The sequence below is a fragment of the Cavia porcellus genome, unplaced genomic scaffold (assembly GCF_034190915.1).
Source record: "Cavia porcellus strain 051 isolate PalLab524CR breed Dunkin Hartley unplaced genomic scaffold, mCavPor4.1 scaffold_9, whole genome shotgun sequence".
Classification (NCBI taxonomy): domain Eukaryota; kingdom Metazoa; phylum Chordata; class Mammalia; order Rodentia; family Caviidae; genus Cavia; species Cavia porcellus.
The window spans coordinates 50,662,143-50,674,307 of NW_026947492.1; the positions used below are offsets into that span (position 1 = coordinate 50,662,143).

The following is a 12,165-nucleotide window of genomic DNA, read 5'->3' on the forward strand; positions in this document are numbered from 1 at the left end:
TGACTTACAAACATGGAAAATCTAACGAATACAGAATTCTATATAGAAAGGAGAAAAAGAGACATCTTAAAAACATGTTCAAATCTAATAAAGTTCATTGATCATTTTTGCGAAATTAAAAACATTTTCTTAGCAGTCTAAAGAAAACAATTCTATAAATTTTTCATCTCAACATGAACAGGTCATTTTTAAAAATTTCATTCTAAGAAACTTCACAGCAGTGTGTTTCCCATCTTCACTAATGTAAATTCTGTTGGAATTATCCACATATGTGACAATGTATAAATGTCTGGCACCATTAAAAAGCATTATACCACCTGAATTGAAAATAAGGTATTCTATATACCATGTAAGATAGACTGATATCCACTAGGGCATCAGAAAAAAAGTTTCATGCTCTCATGTATTTCACGTATTTGTACTTTTAAAGGTGAATAACTCAGCAGCAATTTAGCTGAATTGAAAATGCATTTGGTGTACACCTGTAATCCCAACTCTTAAGAGGCTGAGACAGGAAGACTGCTGCAAATTAGGCTAGCCTGTACTACACAATGAGTTCAAGGCCAACCATAGCGAGACCCTGCCTTAAAAAAACATACATGCATACATATATTTAAAAAACTGAAAATGAAACAAATATTACAGCTCACCTTTATGCATCAGAGTTGATCCATTATCATCACGCTCATTAAAGTTGATTATGCCATCTTCTAATAATGTCTTAAGCATTTCCAAATTACCCTTACAGGCAGCCACATGACCCGGAAATGCTAACACTATGAATAAGAAAATTCAGCATTTCAGTAAATACATGAATTTATTCTTTTCTTACCTTAATCTATCAACAATTGTCATTTTAATAAATTATATTCTTATACAGTTGCTCTTTGAAAGGATACCATAATCAAAGTGAAAGAGAAAATATTTGTATCAGTTAAAAATAAAATTAAATCACTAGAATCAAAAATCTATAGAAATTCCAGTTAGGACTTCTGTGAAAATGGTAGAGTGGTGAGCAGCACAAAAAGAACCTCTCCAAGTTTTGGTGTCCAAACCCTGGAATATAGCAACATGAGGAAGAGAAAGAGGGAAAAGGTGGGTCCCCTGGACACAGGAAGGATCTGAACTGAGACTTCAAACTCATAGAGATCAATAATTCAGGAATTCAGGAAACAAGAAAACCATGGGTGATGGCCTTACCAGATAGGGAGAAACAGTAAGAAAGCAATGCAGTCCTCACCCACCAGGCGCCATCAGAGGCCCTACTGGCTGCTGGGAAGAGAGAGCAAGGAAGCAATGCAGACCCCACCCTGTGCATGGTGGAGGCCGTCAGCTGGGTAGAAGCACCAAGGAACCACCTGTGCCCCGCCCCAAGTAGTCAGACGTGACCCAGGCTGAGATGATAGTAACTGAAGCAGGGAAACAACCTGACATTTACTTGTCTGTTTGACTTTGCCAGCCTGGGGCTGGTTGTCTGGGCACTATTTAGAGATTAACAATATACAATATAGTAACAATGTGGATCACGGCTTTATTCCTTTTTACTCTTCTGTTTTACTCTCTTAAAAATTACAAAAAGAGAGAGAGAGACACAGACAGGCAAACAGACAGAGAAAGAAAGAAACTGACAGGTGCAATAGCACATGCCTATAATCCCAGCACTCAGGAAGCTGAGGCAGAATTGCCTAATTTGAACTTACTGTGATTGCTACACAGTACATTCAAGGCCAGTCTGAACTATATAGCAAGACTGACTCAAAAAATATATATATATATTATATATATATATATATAAATATATATATATATGTATAATACACACACACATACATATATATGGGGGAATTCAAATTATTTACAATGGAATACTTCTCAGACATAAAGGATAAACTTCAGATACTTCTAGGTAAATGGAGGCACCTTGAGACCTCTTAAGTAAAATAAATCGAACATACATGTGTAAATACTACATTGTTTCTTTGGTGTGAGAAACTAAAATATTAAATAAGTACCAACATATATAACAAATATTATAAAATAGGAAGAAAATGTTCAAATGACAAGGGGAACTAGGGGAAGGGGAAAGGAAGGAAGAAAGAGAAAAGAAAAAATGAGAAAAGGAAGGGAAAATGGAGACAAAGCTTTGTAAATGAAGAGGGAAAGGGGTTGAAAGAAAGGTAGAGAAATGGGGAAAAAGAACAAGATATTTTGTGTACAGGCACAAATTCTTATGATGAATGTGATCATTATATATATTTAAAATGCACAAATAAACCTAATTAATTAAAAAAGAAATTCAAATTATTTAGAAAAGTTACAGAATGAATTTTTCTTTTGTATCTTTTTTGTGCTTTGTGCTTATTTTTATCTCTTATTTTGTAAAGAAAGTGATTTTTTGTTACCAGAAATTGAACTAACAAGCTCTTGCTTGCCAGGCAGGTGATGTACCACAGAGCTATAGGCCCAGCCCAAGAATGCATTTTTTTTTCCATTTATCTTTTTTTCCCCTCCAAATCCATTTTATTTCAAGAAAAATAACCAAAAAAAGAAGAAAGAGGAGGATGAGAAGAAGAAGAAAAAAACCTATAACAAAATTTCAAAACATGTCCGTCAGGAGGTAACAATGGTACATTGCACATTGTCATTCACAAATCATTCAGAGCACAAAACATCTGAAAAATGTAGTTTTAAAGAGAGAAAAACACAGGTAGATAGACGATTTCAATACTATATATTCTTTTATATATAACAGAATGATAAATCTAAAATAATATTCTACTTGTAAGAAGAAAAAAGAAGTAATGGTATTATAGAAAGAGATCCAGGGTCGGGAATTTAGCTCAGCAGCATAAGCATCTGCCTGGCAAGCCATGAGGTTGAGAGTTTGATCCCCAGTACCAAAAAAAAAAAAAAAAAAAAAAAAAAAAAAGAGAGAGAGAGAGATAGAACACTTCAATTCTACTAGCTTATATTAATGCTCTATGTGTTAATATCTGTACATTTTTGTCTAAAATATGTCATAACGGCCGGGGATTTAGCTCAGCGGCATAAGTGTCAGCCTGGTGAGCGTGAGGTCATGAGTTCCATCCCCAGTACCCCCCCCAAAAAAAAAGGAAATAAAATAAAATATTTCATAATGAAGAATCTAGAATATGTGGAATATATAATGAATTTTAATGGAACTTTCCCTTTAAAGTTCTTTGTTTTGGCGGGCCTGGTGGCATAAGCCTGTAATCGCAGCACTCGGAAGGCTGAGCAGGAGGATCATTGTGAGTTCAAGACCAGCCTGGGTTACAAAGTGAACTCAAAGCCAGGCTGAACTGCATAGCAAGACCTTGTCTCAAAACACCAAAGAAAAAAAGTAGTTCTTTGTTTTCCTATACCAATATCTTACTTATTATTTTATTATTATTATTATTATTATCGCATTACATGCTAGTTCATTTCAGCTTAGTGACTTACTTTCCTGATCTTCTGGGTTATTTCCTCCCCATGCTGCCCTTTGGATAAACTGTATAATATTGTGCTTAAAGAACCTCTGGGCCAAGTCCACCACATTCTCTCCATTGTCATTGAAGGCTTTTAAAGCTTCTGTGCCATTGCTCATTCTACTGAGTAGGAATTTAAAACAGTGAAGGTGGCCTTCCATGGCTGCCAAATGAACTATAGGTAACAGAAAAAAAAGAATTTAATGTTAAAATTGAAAGAAAAGTAACTTGACAAAGAACAAATTAGCTCTATTTCTCACAGGGAGATGACCATCCTACCCCATATAACAGCCTTGCCCTGAGCAAGGAGAACGGACCATGCTCCCATCCTGTGCCCCCACAGCCAGTCTTTTGTAACACCAAAACAGGGACCTACTTCTTAAATGACTATATTTAGCATGACTGTATAGAGACCAGTTAACAGCCACCTAAAAAGTAGGACCCCAAAAATTATCTTAGAAAGTGAAATCCCAGTTATGTACCTTAAAATTACAGAGAAAAATAGTTACTATACAAATAAATAAAAATTTAATATTTGGGGGAAAGTACAATAAACCAAAAAGTTACTATGTAAAAGCATGATTATTTTATCACTATACAGTATATTTGTCACTCTTTGCACTATTTTTATTATAAACACAGACTACGTCAAAATTAAGCATACATACTAAATACATCATTTCTACCTTAAATTGTTGAAAATATCCAGAAGATATTTTCATAGTCATAAACAACTAAAGTTCAGTATGGACAGGAAGTTTTTTTCTTAGACAGAAATTTTCTCTGAGAATATACAGATCAGAGGTAGAACTACAACCCAAACCCTTCTAAAAAAAAATGAATGCTCAGTGTGCTAGTGCACACCTATAATCCCAGCATTCAGGAAGCTGAGGCAGAAAACTCACCATGAGTTCAAGGCCACCCATGGCTCCATAGCAAGTTCAAGCCCAACCTGAACTACAAAGAAAGACCCTGTTTCAAAAAACAAAACAACAAGAAGGAATGGTTGTGAGGCAGTGATTACAAAGGCCAACAAAGTCTTTATACCTCTGACTTTTGGAGGAAGTTAAGTTCATATGCTATACAGACCTTAACTATAGAGAAGGCAGTTCTCATGTGGCCATGCAAATCAGGAGAAAGAAGTCCCAAAATTCACATATTGGTCAGCTTTTCTGTTGCTGAGACCAAATGCCTCACAGCCACAACTTAAAGGAGGAAATGATTTAATCCATGGTCAGTGTCATGCTTTGGGCCTAGATGTCTCCCCAAAGCCCCATGTGGTCATAGGTGGGACTTTGTCAGAGGTGGCTGGATCTAGTGTGTGTGACACAATGTGAGAGAAGATGTTTGCCAGCTGTCCCTCAGACAAAGGATTACTATTGGAAACATATTAAAAGAACTCAATCAGTTCTCATAGAGTTAAAGACCCAATCCAAACATAGACATCTGAGATGAATATATACTTCTTAAATGAAGAAATATAAATAGCAAATAAATATGTGAAAAGATGTTCAACCTCACTGGTCATTTGAGAGATGCAAACTAAAACACTGACCACGTCACCCCAGAAAGAATGAATATTATCAAGAAAATAAGCAATAAAAATGCTAGAGAGGCTGTGGGGGTTCCCTAAGGAACCCTTCTCCACTGTTGGTGGGAATGCAGACTGGTGCAACCACTGTGGAAATCAGTATGGAGAGTCCTCAAAAAACTAAGATTGGAGGTCCCACTGAACCCAACTATTCCTTTTCTGGGTATCTTCCCAAAAGAATTAAAACCATCATACCATAGTTATATATGTGCACCCATGTTTATAGCAGCACAGTTTATAATAGATTTTAGAAACAATCTTAATGCCCACTGACTAAGGAATGGATAAAAAGATGTGTTTTTTTTATACAATGGAGTACAACTCAGCCATAAAGAATGATAAACTAGACACTTTTATAGGTAAATGGATGCAACTTGAAAATATTCATACAGTGAAATAAGACACATATGTAAACATTGTATTGGTTCATTAGTGTGACAAGCTGAAAGAACAAACATATGTATATGTGTATGTATATGTACATAAAAATAATTAAGATAGTTATACTATTGATTTCTCTGAGTTTGCTGAAGAGAAAGATTTGTGCTAATATTGTTCAGACAACTGAATACAGATGTCTTATGCTCTTGGTGAAAGATTTGGGGATGACAGTGTGCAAGGTATTGTTGCCTCCTAGCTGACATGTTTTGAAATTTTGTTGTAGCTTTTTTTCTCTTCTTCTTTCTTTTTATCCTTGAATAAAATGGATTTGAAAAAAATACACAATGGTAACCACTTTTGATCACCTGGTATTCTATTTTTGCATCATGTACTATGCCCATCCTTCTGTTCTGACTCTGTTTTGCCCAGTCACGTTTGGTTTTATTCTCTTCAAAAAAAGTAATAAGAACTGTGGGAGTAATAAAACCCAAAAAGTGTAATTGTTATTGTAAAAAAGAGAGGAAAGGAAGGAGGACTAAGGGATATAACTGCATGTATGTTTGAGTGTGTAGGATGGAAAACCATATTTCTGAGCTTTTGTTGTATCATTGAACGGAACTGTCTCCAATCTCACTGTATGAATGTCCACTTTATATGCTTTAATTTTATAATTTGGACAACTGTTTCTAAGAAGACAATATGTAACCTATTAACTAGTGATTTCTTACTGTATATTTTTTTCTTGAAATTCTGTATTACTTGTACCCTTTTACTGCTTTGTTTATGTCCTTTCTTTTTTCTCTTTAAATAAAAAAAAAATAGTGCGTGACACTGAAATTCATTCATGGTGCAATGCTAGCATCAAGGGCACTAGGATTAAGAGTGTGAGTGCTACCCATCCTAAGTAGCCTAGATGAGATATAAGGGTTAGAAAGAGCTGTGGTCCCTTCCATGTTGCTTTGCTACCTGCTGCCTGCTGTGAACTGTTTCTCCTCTGTGATGCTTGTCTGCCATGCCACCCTGCCTTGAAGCCACACAATTATAGACTGAAACCTCTACAAACTGTAAGCTAAGTAAACCTATGCCCCTTTAACTTTGGAGGTTGAGTATTTTGTCCCCAGTAATGCGAGAAAAGTAACTATGACAGTCAGCTAGCTATAAGGGAGGAATATCATGGTGGGATAGGGGCGTGATAGTACAAACCTGCTCAGTTCATGGCAGCCAGGAAGCAGAGCACAGGGAGGATCACAAGCAGAGAGACACTCCTTGAATGCTCAGCCACAGTGACCCACCTCCCATGGGCCCTACCTCTGAGCAGCACAGGTAGCTGTGAACATCACTGGAGTAATCACTAATGAGTATATCATGCCCCATGATCAAAATCACCTCTCATCAATCTCTTAATCCAGGCAAACTGGTGATTAATATTAGCTGGCATAGTTCAGAAGCTGGACTATAGGTGCATGTCATGCTATCCTAGGTCAGCTGAACTGTAAGTGCATACCATGCTATCCTAGATCATGCTATCCTGTCCTCCTCCCACAGTAAATCTTCCTCTGAAAATACAGGCTTCTCTGATTGCTAACATATATGCTGGAATTCCAACATATATGCTGGAATGTGCTGTTGTTGTTTGGAGTGTTTTGTTGTTGGTGGTCTTTTTGAGACAGGGTTTCACCATGCAGTTCAGCCTTCAACTCACTTTGTAGCCAGACTGGCCTCAAACTCAGTGGTCCTCCTGCCTCACCTCCAACTGCAAAGATTGCACTACTACACCAGGCTGTATGTCTTACAGACGTTTCTAACTTAAATGTTAAAAACTAAAGTCCTCATCCTCCTTGTATATATTTTCCTTATATAATCTTCTGCATCTTAGTCAACAGAAAATCTATTCCATGTTTCTCATCAAAACCCTGGAGCCATCCTTAGTTCCTCTTTCATTTTTTTCAATTTTATTTTAGTTAGTTGTTTTGGGGGTTATTTCATTTGTTTTGTTGTTTTTGAGAGAGTGTCTCACTATGTATTCCAGGCTGGCCTTGCACTCACTATGTAGCCCAAGCTGGTGTAAAACTCATGGTGATCCTCCTGCCTCAGCCTCCCAAGTACTGGGATTACAGCTGTATGCCACCACACCTAGATTTTTTTTATTGTTTATTTCATCGACTCTTCTATCATCCCCTTAGGTAACATAGCGAATTCCACTGGTTCCTTAAAAGATATAGGTAGAATTCAGTTAGGTTCTCACTCTCTGCTGCCTCTTAAACTACACCACACTACACTAATCCAACCCAAATAGTAGCCTAACTATTAGGCTGCTGACTGCTCTCCCTCTTTCTTGCCTTGCTACCCACACAGCCTCACCGCAGTGAATCACACGACAGTGTTAGGTGAGGTGGCACCACTCTTACCTCCAACCTCCCAAGGTCAGTTCCTCCTTAGACACAGCTCTTACCCTTCACTCCCTTCCAACCACGCTGACCTGCTGCTGTTCCCACACGCCATGCACATACTTGCTGCACACCTGCTGGTACCTAGTCCCGAAACATTCTTCACCCAGGAGGTCTTCTTCAGACTTAGCTCCTCAACTCCTTCAGTCTTTACCCAACTCTCACTTCCTCAGTGAAGGCTTTCCTCAGCCCTCATTTGAAATTTCTACCTCTCTAATATTTGCTACTGCTCTTTGCTACATTATATTTACCCAGACAGATAGCCCCATGTGATCATTATCTATCTCTTCCCTCACCACCACATGAAAGCAAGGACTTGTTACTTTCCATGCTTATCCGAAGAACTTCCAAGTGGACTGCCACCCAGGAGGACTCAATAAATATACGTTAATTAGTATTTTTGAGACAAGTTTGAATACAAGAAGTCTAGTCCTGGGTCACATTCTTTTTTTCCTTTTTTCAGTTTTTTGAGACATGGTCTTGCTGTATAATTCAGGCTGCCCCTGAACTCACTATGTAGCCCATGCTGGCCTCAAACTTGCAACAATCCTCCTGCCTCAGCCTCCAAAGTGCTGGGATCACAGGTATGTACTACCATGGAGGTCACATTCTTAACCTATACATTGCACTATTAGAAAATATACTTTATACTATAAATTAACTGACCACATCGTTCTGCTGTTCTGTAATGCGTCATCCCCCTCACCTTAGTGACTTGTGTGCTATGTCAACTTTTGTTCCCCTTGTAAGAGACAAATGATGCTGTCTCAACCATTGTTCCCTTCACGAGAGACAAATGTTCCTGGAATTGGCAGACCAAGGGCTATGAATTGGCTAACCACCCACTGCAAAATGCCTCTGATCTCAAGCAAAGGGGAACAAAGGCCCACCTTGTTTCTGTTTCTCATCACTATGTACTTAATGATCAATAAGCTAATCATAAATGAACTATAAAAATCAGTCAAAACTCTAACTCAGTTGCATAGCTTTGCAAATTCCATCTGCACTGTGTCGCTGGGCCAGCTAAAATAAAAGCGCTTCTTTAAAAAAAGACATCTTGCCCCGTTTGTCATCTTGAGGTCTTGCCCCATTTTTCATCATGGGGCCCTGTTTTTTGAGTAGAGTACAACATATACCTTATATGGTTGTAGAATTATTACATAGATTTAAAGAAACAGATTTTTTTGAGTGGACAATGAAAGAAATGATCAGGTGTGTTTGAAACTGACTCTTGCCATGTGTTGCACACAAAAGATGTGTGCAACAGCCTTTTGTAGGTGGCTTGCAGATCTAAATGAGAAATTAAAATAATAAAATTTCTAGCATAAAACAATGTCTTCACAATCACAGAATATGGAAGTTTCTTTTGAACAAGAGATAAGATAGCACTACCTACAACAGGATGACATTAACATAAATGCCATAAAATATGATGACCATATTTCTGAGTTTTTGTTGGATCATTCAACAGAACTGTTTGCAGTCTCACTGTTTGAATGTCCACTTTATATGCTTTAATTTTGTAACTTGAACAACTATTTCTAAGATGACAATATGTAATCTATTAACTAGTGATTTTCTACTGTTTATTTTTCTTTAAATTCTGTATCACTTGTACCCTTTTCTATTTTTTTTCTTTTTCTCCTTAAATAAAATTTTTAAAAAAGAAAAGGGGACTGGGGGGTGGCCAAATAATGATAAAATGGAAACAAAACTTTGTAAATAAAAAGGAGAAGAGGAGTTGAAGAGAGAGGAGGGCAATGGAGAAAGAAAGAGGAATCACGATATATCATGTAAAGGTACAAATTTCTTATAATGTATGTGATGTTTAGTATCCTTAGTCATCAAGGTAACTGCAAATTAAAGTACAAGGAGATATCACTCTACAGTCATCAGAATAATTAAAACTAAAAAACTAAATAAATTAAATAAATACTAGGAACAAGCAATAACTTTTAAAACACTGCTTCTGGTGTGTGTATTGGTACAACCAGTTTGGAAAAGCAAAATAAGGTGGATAGAAAAAATACTTGTGCATTATTTTATAGAGTTCAAAAGTGACAAGAGGGCTGGGGATTTACCTCAGCAGGCCTAAGTGCCTACCTTGCAAGCGTGTAGTCATGAGTTCAGTCCCCAATACTAATTTTTTAAAAAGTGAGAAGAAAATGCTTTTTATATTGGAATTTAGTAGTCAATTTCAGAGGGTAAAAGTAACTGACATGAGGAAGACTTTTGGGTGCTAATGATATTCTATTCTTAATCTGAATGATGATTACAGAATAGTGTTTATGAAAATTCATTGAGCTTTGCATTTGGTTTGGAAACTTCAATATGCAAGTTATGCTTCAATTTAAAGTTTTGGTTTTATAAAGTGAACACAGTAAAAACTAAAAAAGAGAAGAATGGAAGCAAAATAAAATCACTTCCAGAGCCAGGCATGGTGGTGCATGCCTGTAATCCCAGCAATCGGGCAGAGACAGGAGGATTAATATGAGTTTGAGACCAGCCTGGTTTACAAAGGACACTCAACACCAACCCAAACTGCATAGCGAGACCCTATTTCAAAAAGACAAAAAAAATTTTTTTTAAAATCACTACCAGATACACCAGAAAAAATGAGAGCTCATATGAAAAAATCTTTACCAAAGGAACATGAAAATACGTACTTCAGAAAGAAGCACAACCATGCCAGATGACAGTGTGAAGAAACAGAAGATGTAGCAAGGGAGGGGGATCCAAGTTACAAAGGAACAGCAAGCCAAGCCAAGGAACCAAGGCTACACTGGGAGCCAGGCCTTCTGCACAGCAAAAGAATTTGATTAGACCTGTTCACATTATTCATCTCACATGTTCTTAAAATTAAGAAGTCACTCAAGCATTATTTCCATTCCTGTCTCACGTGATCCATCCCTCACTGAATTTTTTTTTTCTTTTTAAAACAGGATTTGGATTTGCAGTTTGAGCTGCCCTTGAACTCACTTTGTAGCCCAGGTTAGTCTTGAACTCAAAACAATCCTGCTGTCTCCGCCTCTGGAGTACTGGGATTAAGGTGTGCGCCACCACAACCAGCTTTCCTCTCTGAATTTCTACAGCGCTTCTTTAAGTGTTCAGAGTCTAAGTTTCAACAAGTCAGCCAACTGTGGGTTAGACAACTGCAGTAGCAAATTACTCAAATACACTAGTGTCTTCTTTTATATTACTTAAAAGATGTTTAAAGTTATCGGTGGAGAAGAAGGGTATTAAGTTACAAATTAAGAACCCAAGACAGCAGATGAAAGAAAAGTTGCTGAGAAGAGCAAATGTATGCTTTATTTTGCCATTTTATCTTTAACTGATATAGTTCTAGAGGAAAAAAAGCAATCATGAGGGTGCATAACATCAGAATAATACCAAAATGTTCATGACAACGTATTTACTATTTTAGTTTTGCACAAAGTTACTAAAATGAAGATGATTTAAATTTATTAAACATAATCAAACAGTTAAACTACATTAAGGAAAAAGTAAAATGTTTGTTTCTGTAGAATACCTGGAAGATTTCCATTGTAGTCCACATCTTCAATACCACATCCCCATTTGACAAGAAGTTGTAAACAGCCAAGTCGTCCATGAAAAGCTGCATAATGTACAGGTTTCCACTCCCTCTTATCATTCACACTGGGATCCTAGAAGCAACAGTCATAAGGATTTGTTTCATTCCATTTTTTAAGGGAAAATTCTAAGTCTAGTAGTTGAATACTATGAATGAAAATTAGAGGCTATTTTCAAAACCATATAGCAAACACTAAGTATAGTAAAAAATTTATTCTAACCACTTACTTGAAAATGAGATAATAAGATATTAGCAAAAATTTACCCCCCCCAAATTTTTGAGACAAGGCCTTGCTATGTAGTTAAGACTGGCCTTACACTCATTATGCAGACAAAGCTAACTCATGGCAGTGCTCCTGCCCCAGCCTGCTGAGTGCTGGGATTATAGAAATATGCCAGGACAGAACCATTCCTAGTTAAAACATCCTTTTTAAAAAAAACATAAATTAGTCATATAAAATAATTTTTAAAAAGAAGGTTGGAGGGGAATGGTTCTAGGAATCAAACTCAGGACCTTGTGCTTGCCAAGTAGGCACCGTGCCACCAAGCTATATCCCCAACCTCTAAAAAGAAATTTAAACTGGTCATTTTACTAGTCATAACTTCTACTGGACATCCTAGAGGCTGAGGCACAAGTTCAAAGCCAGTGTGAACTAGATAGCAAGAT

The 12,165-nt window shown here is 37.0% G+C and overlaps 1 protein-coding gene across 3 annotated transcripts in view; it reads right to left on the minus strand.

Annotated features, from left to right (window-relative positions):
- The window catches only part of Ankrd42 (ankyrin repeat domain 42), a 66,483-nt gene that overhangs the window by 22,709 nt on the left and 31,609 nt on the right, over positions 1 to 12,165 (minus strand). For 2 of the 3 annotated variants that reach the window (XM_005003176.4, XM_063256375.1), the window contains exons 4-6: positions 11,437 to 11,572; positions 3,463 to 3,663; positions 651 to 776 (exon numbers count right to left, since the gene is read on the minus strand). In XM_005003176.4, coding sequence (XP_005003233.1) covers positions 651 to 776; positions 3,463 to 3,663; positions 11,437 to 11,572 — 463 coding nt within the window. Of the gene's footprint in view, positions 1 to 650; positions 777 to 3,462; positions 3,664 to 4,393; positions 4,461 to 11,436; positions 11,573 to 12,165 lie in introns of those variants that run through there. The other variant, XM_063256376.1, reaches the window with a different exon arrangement.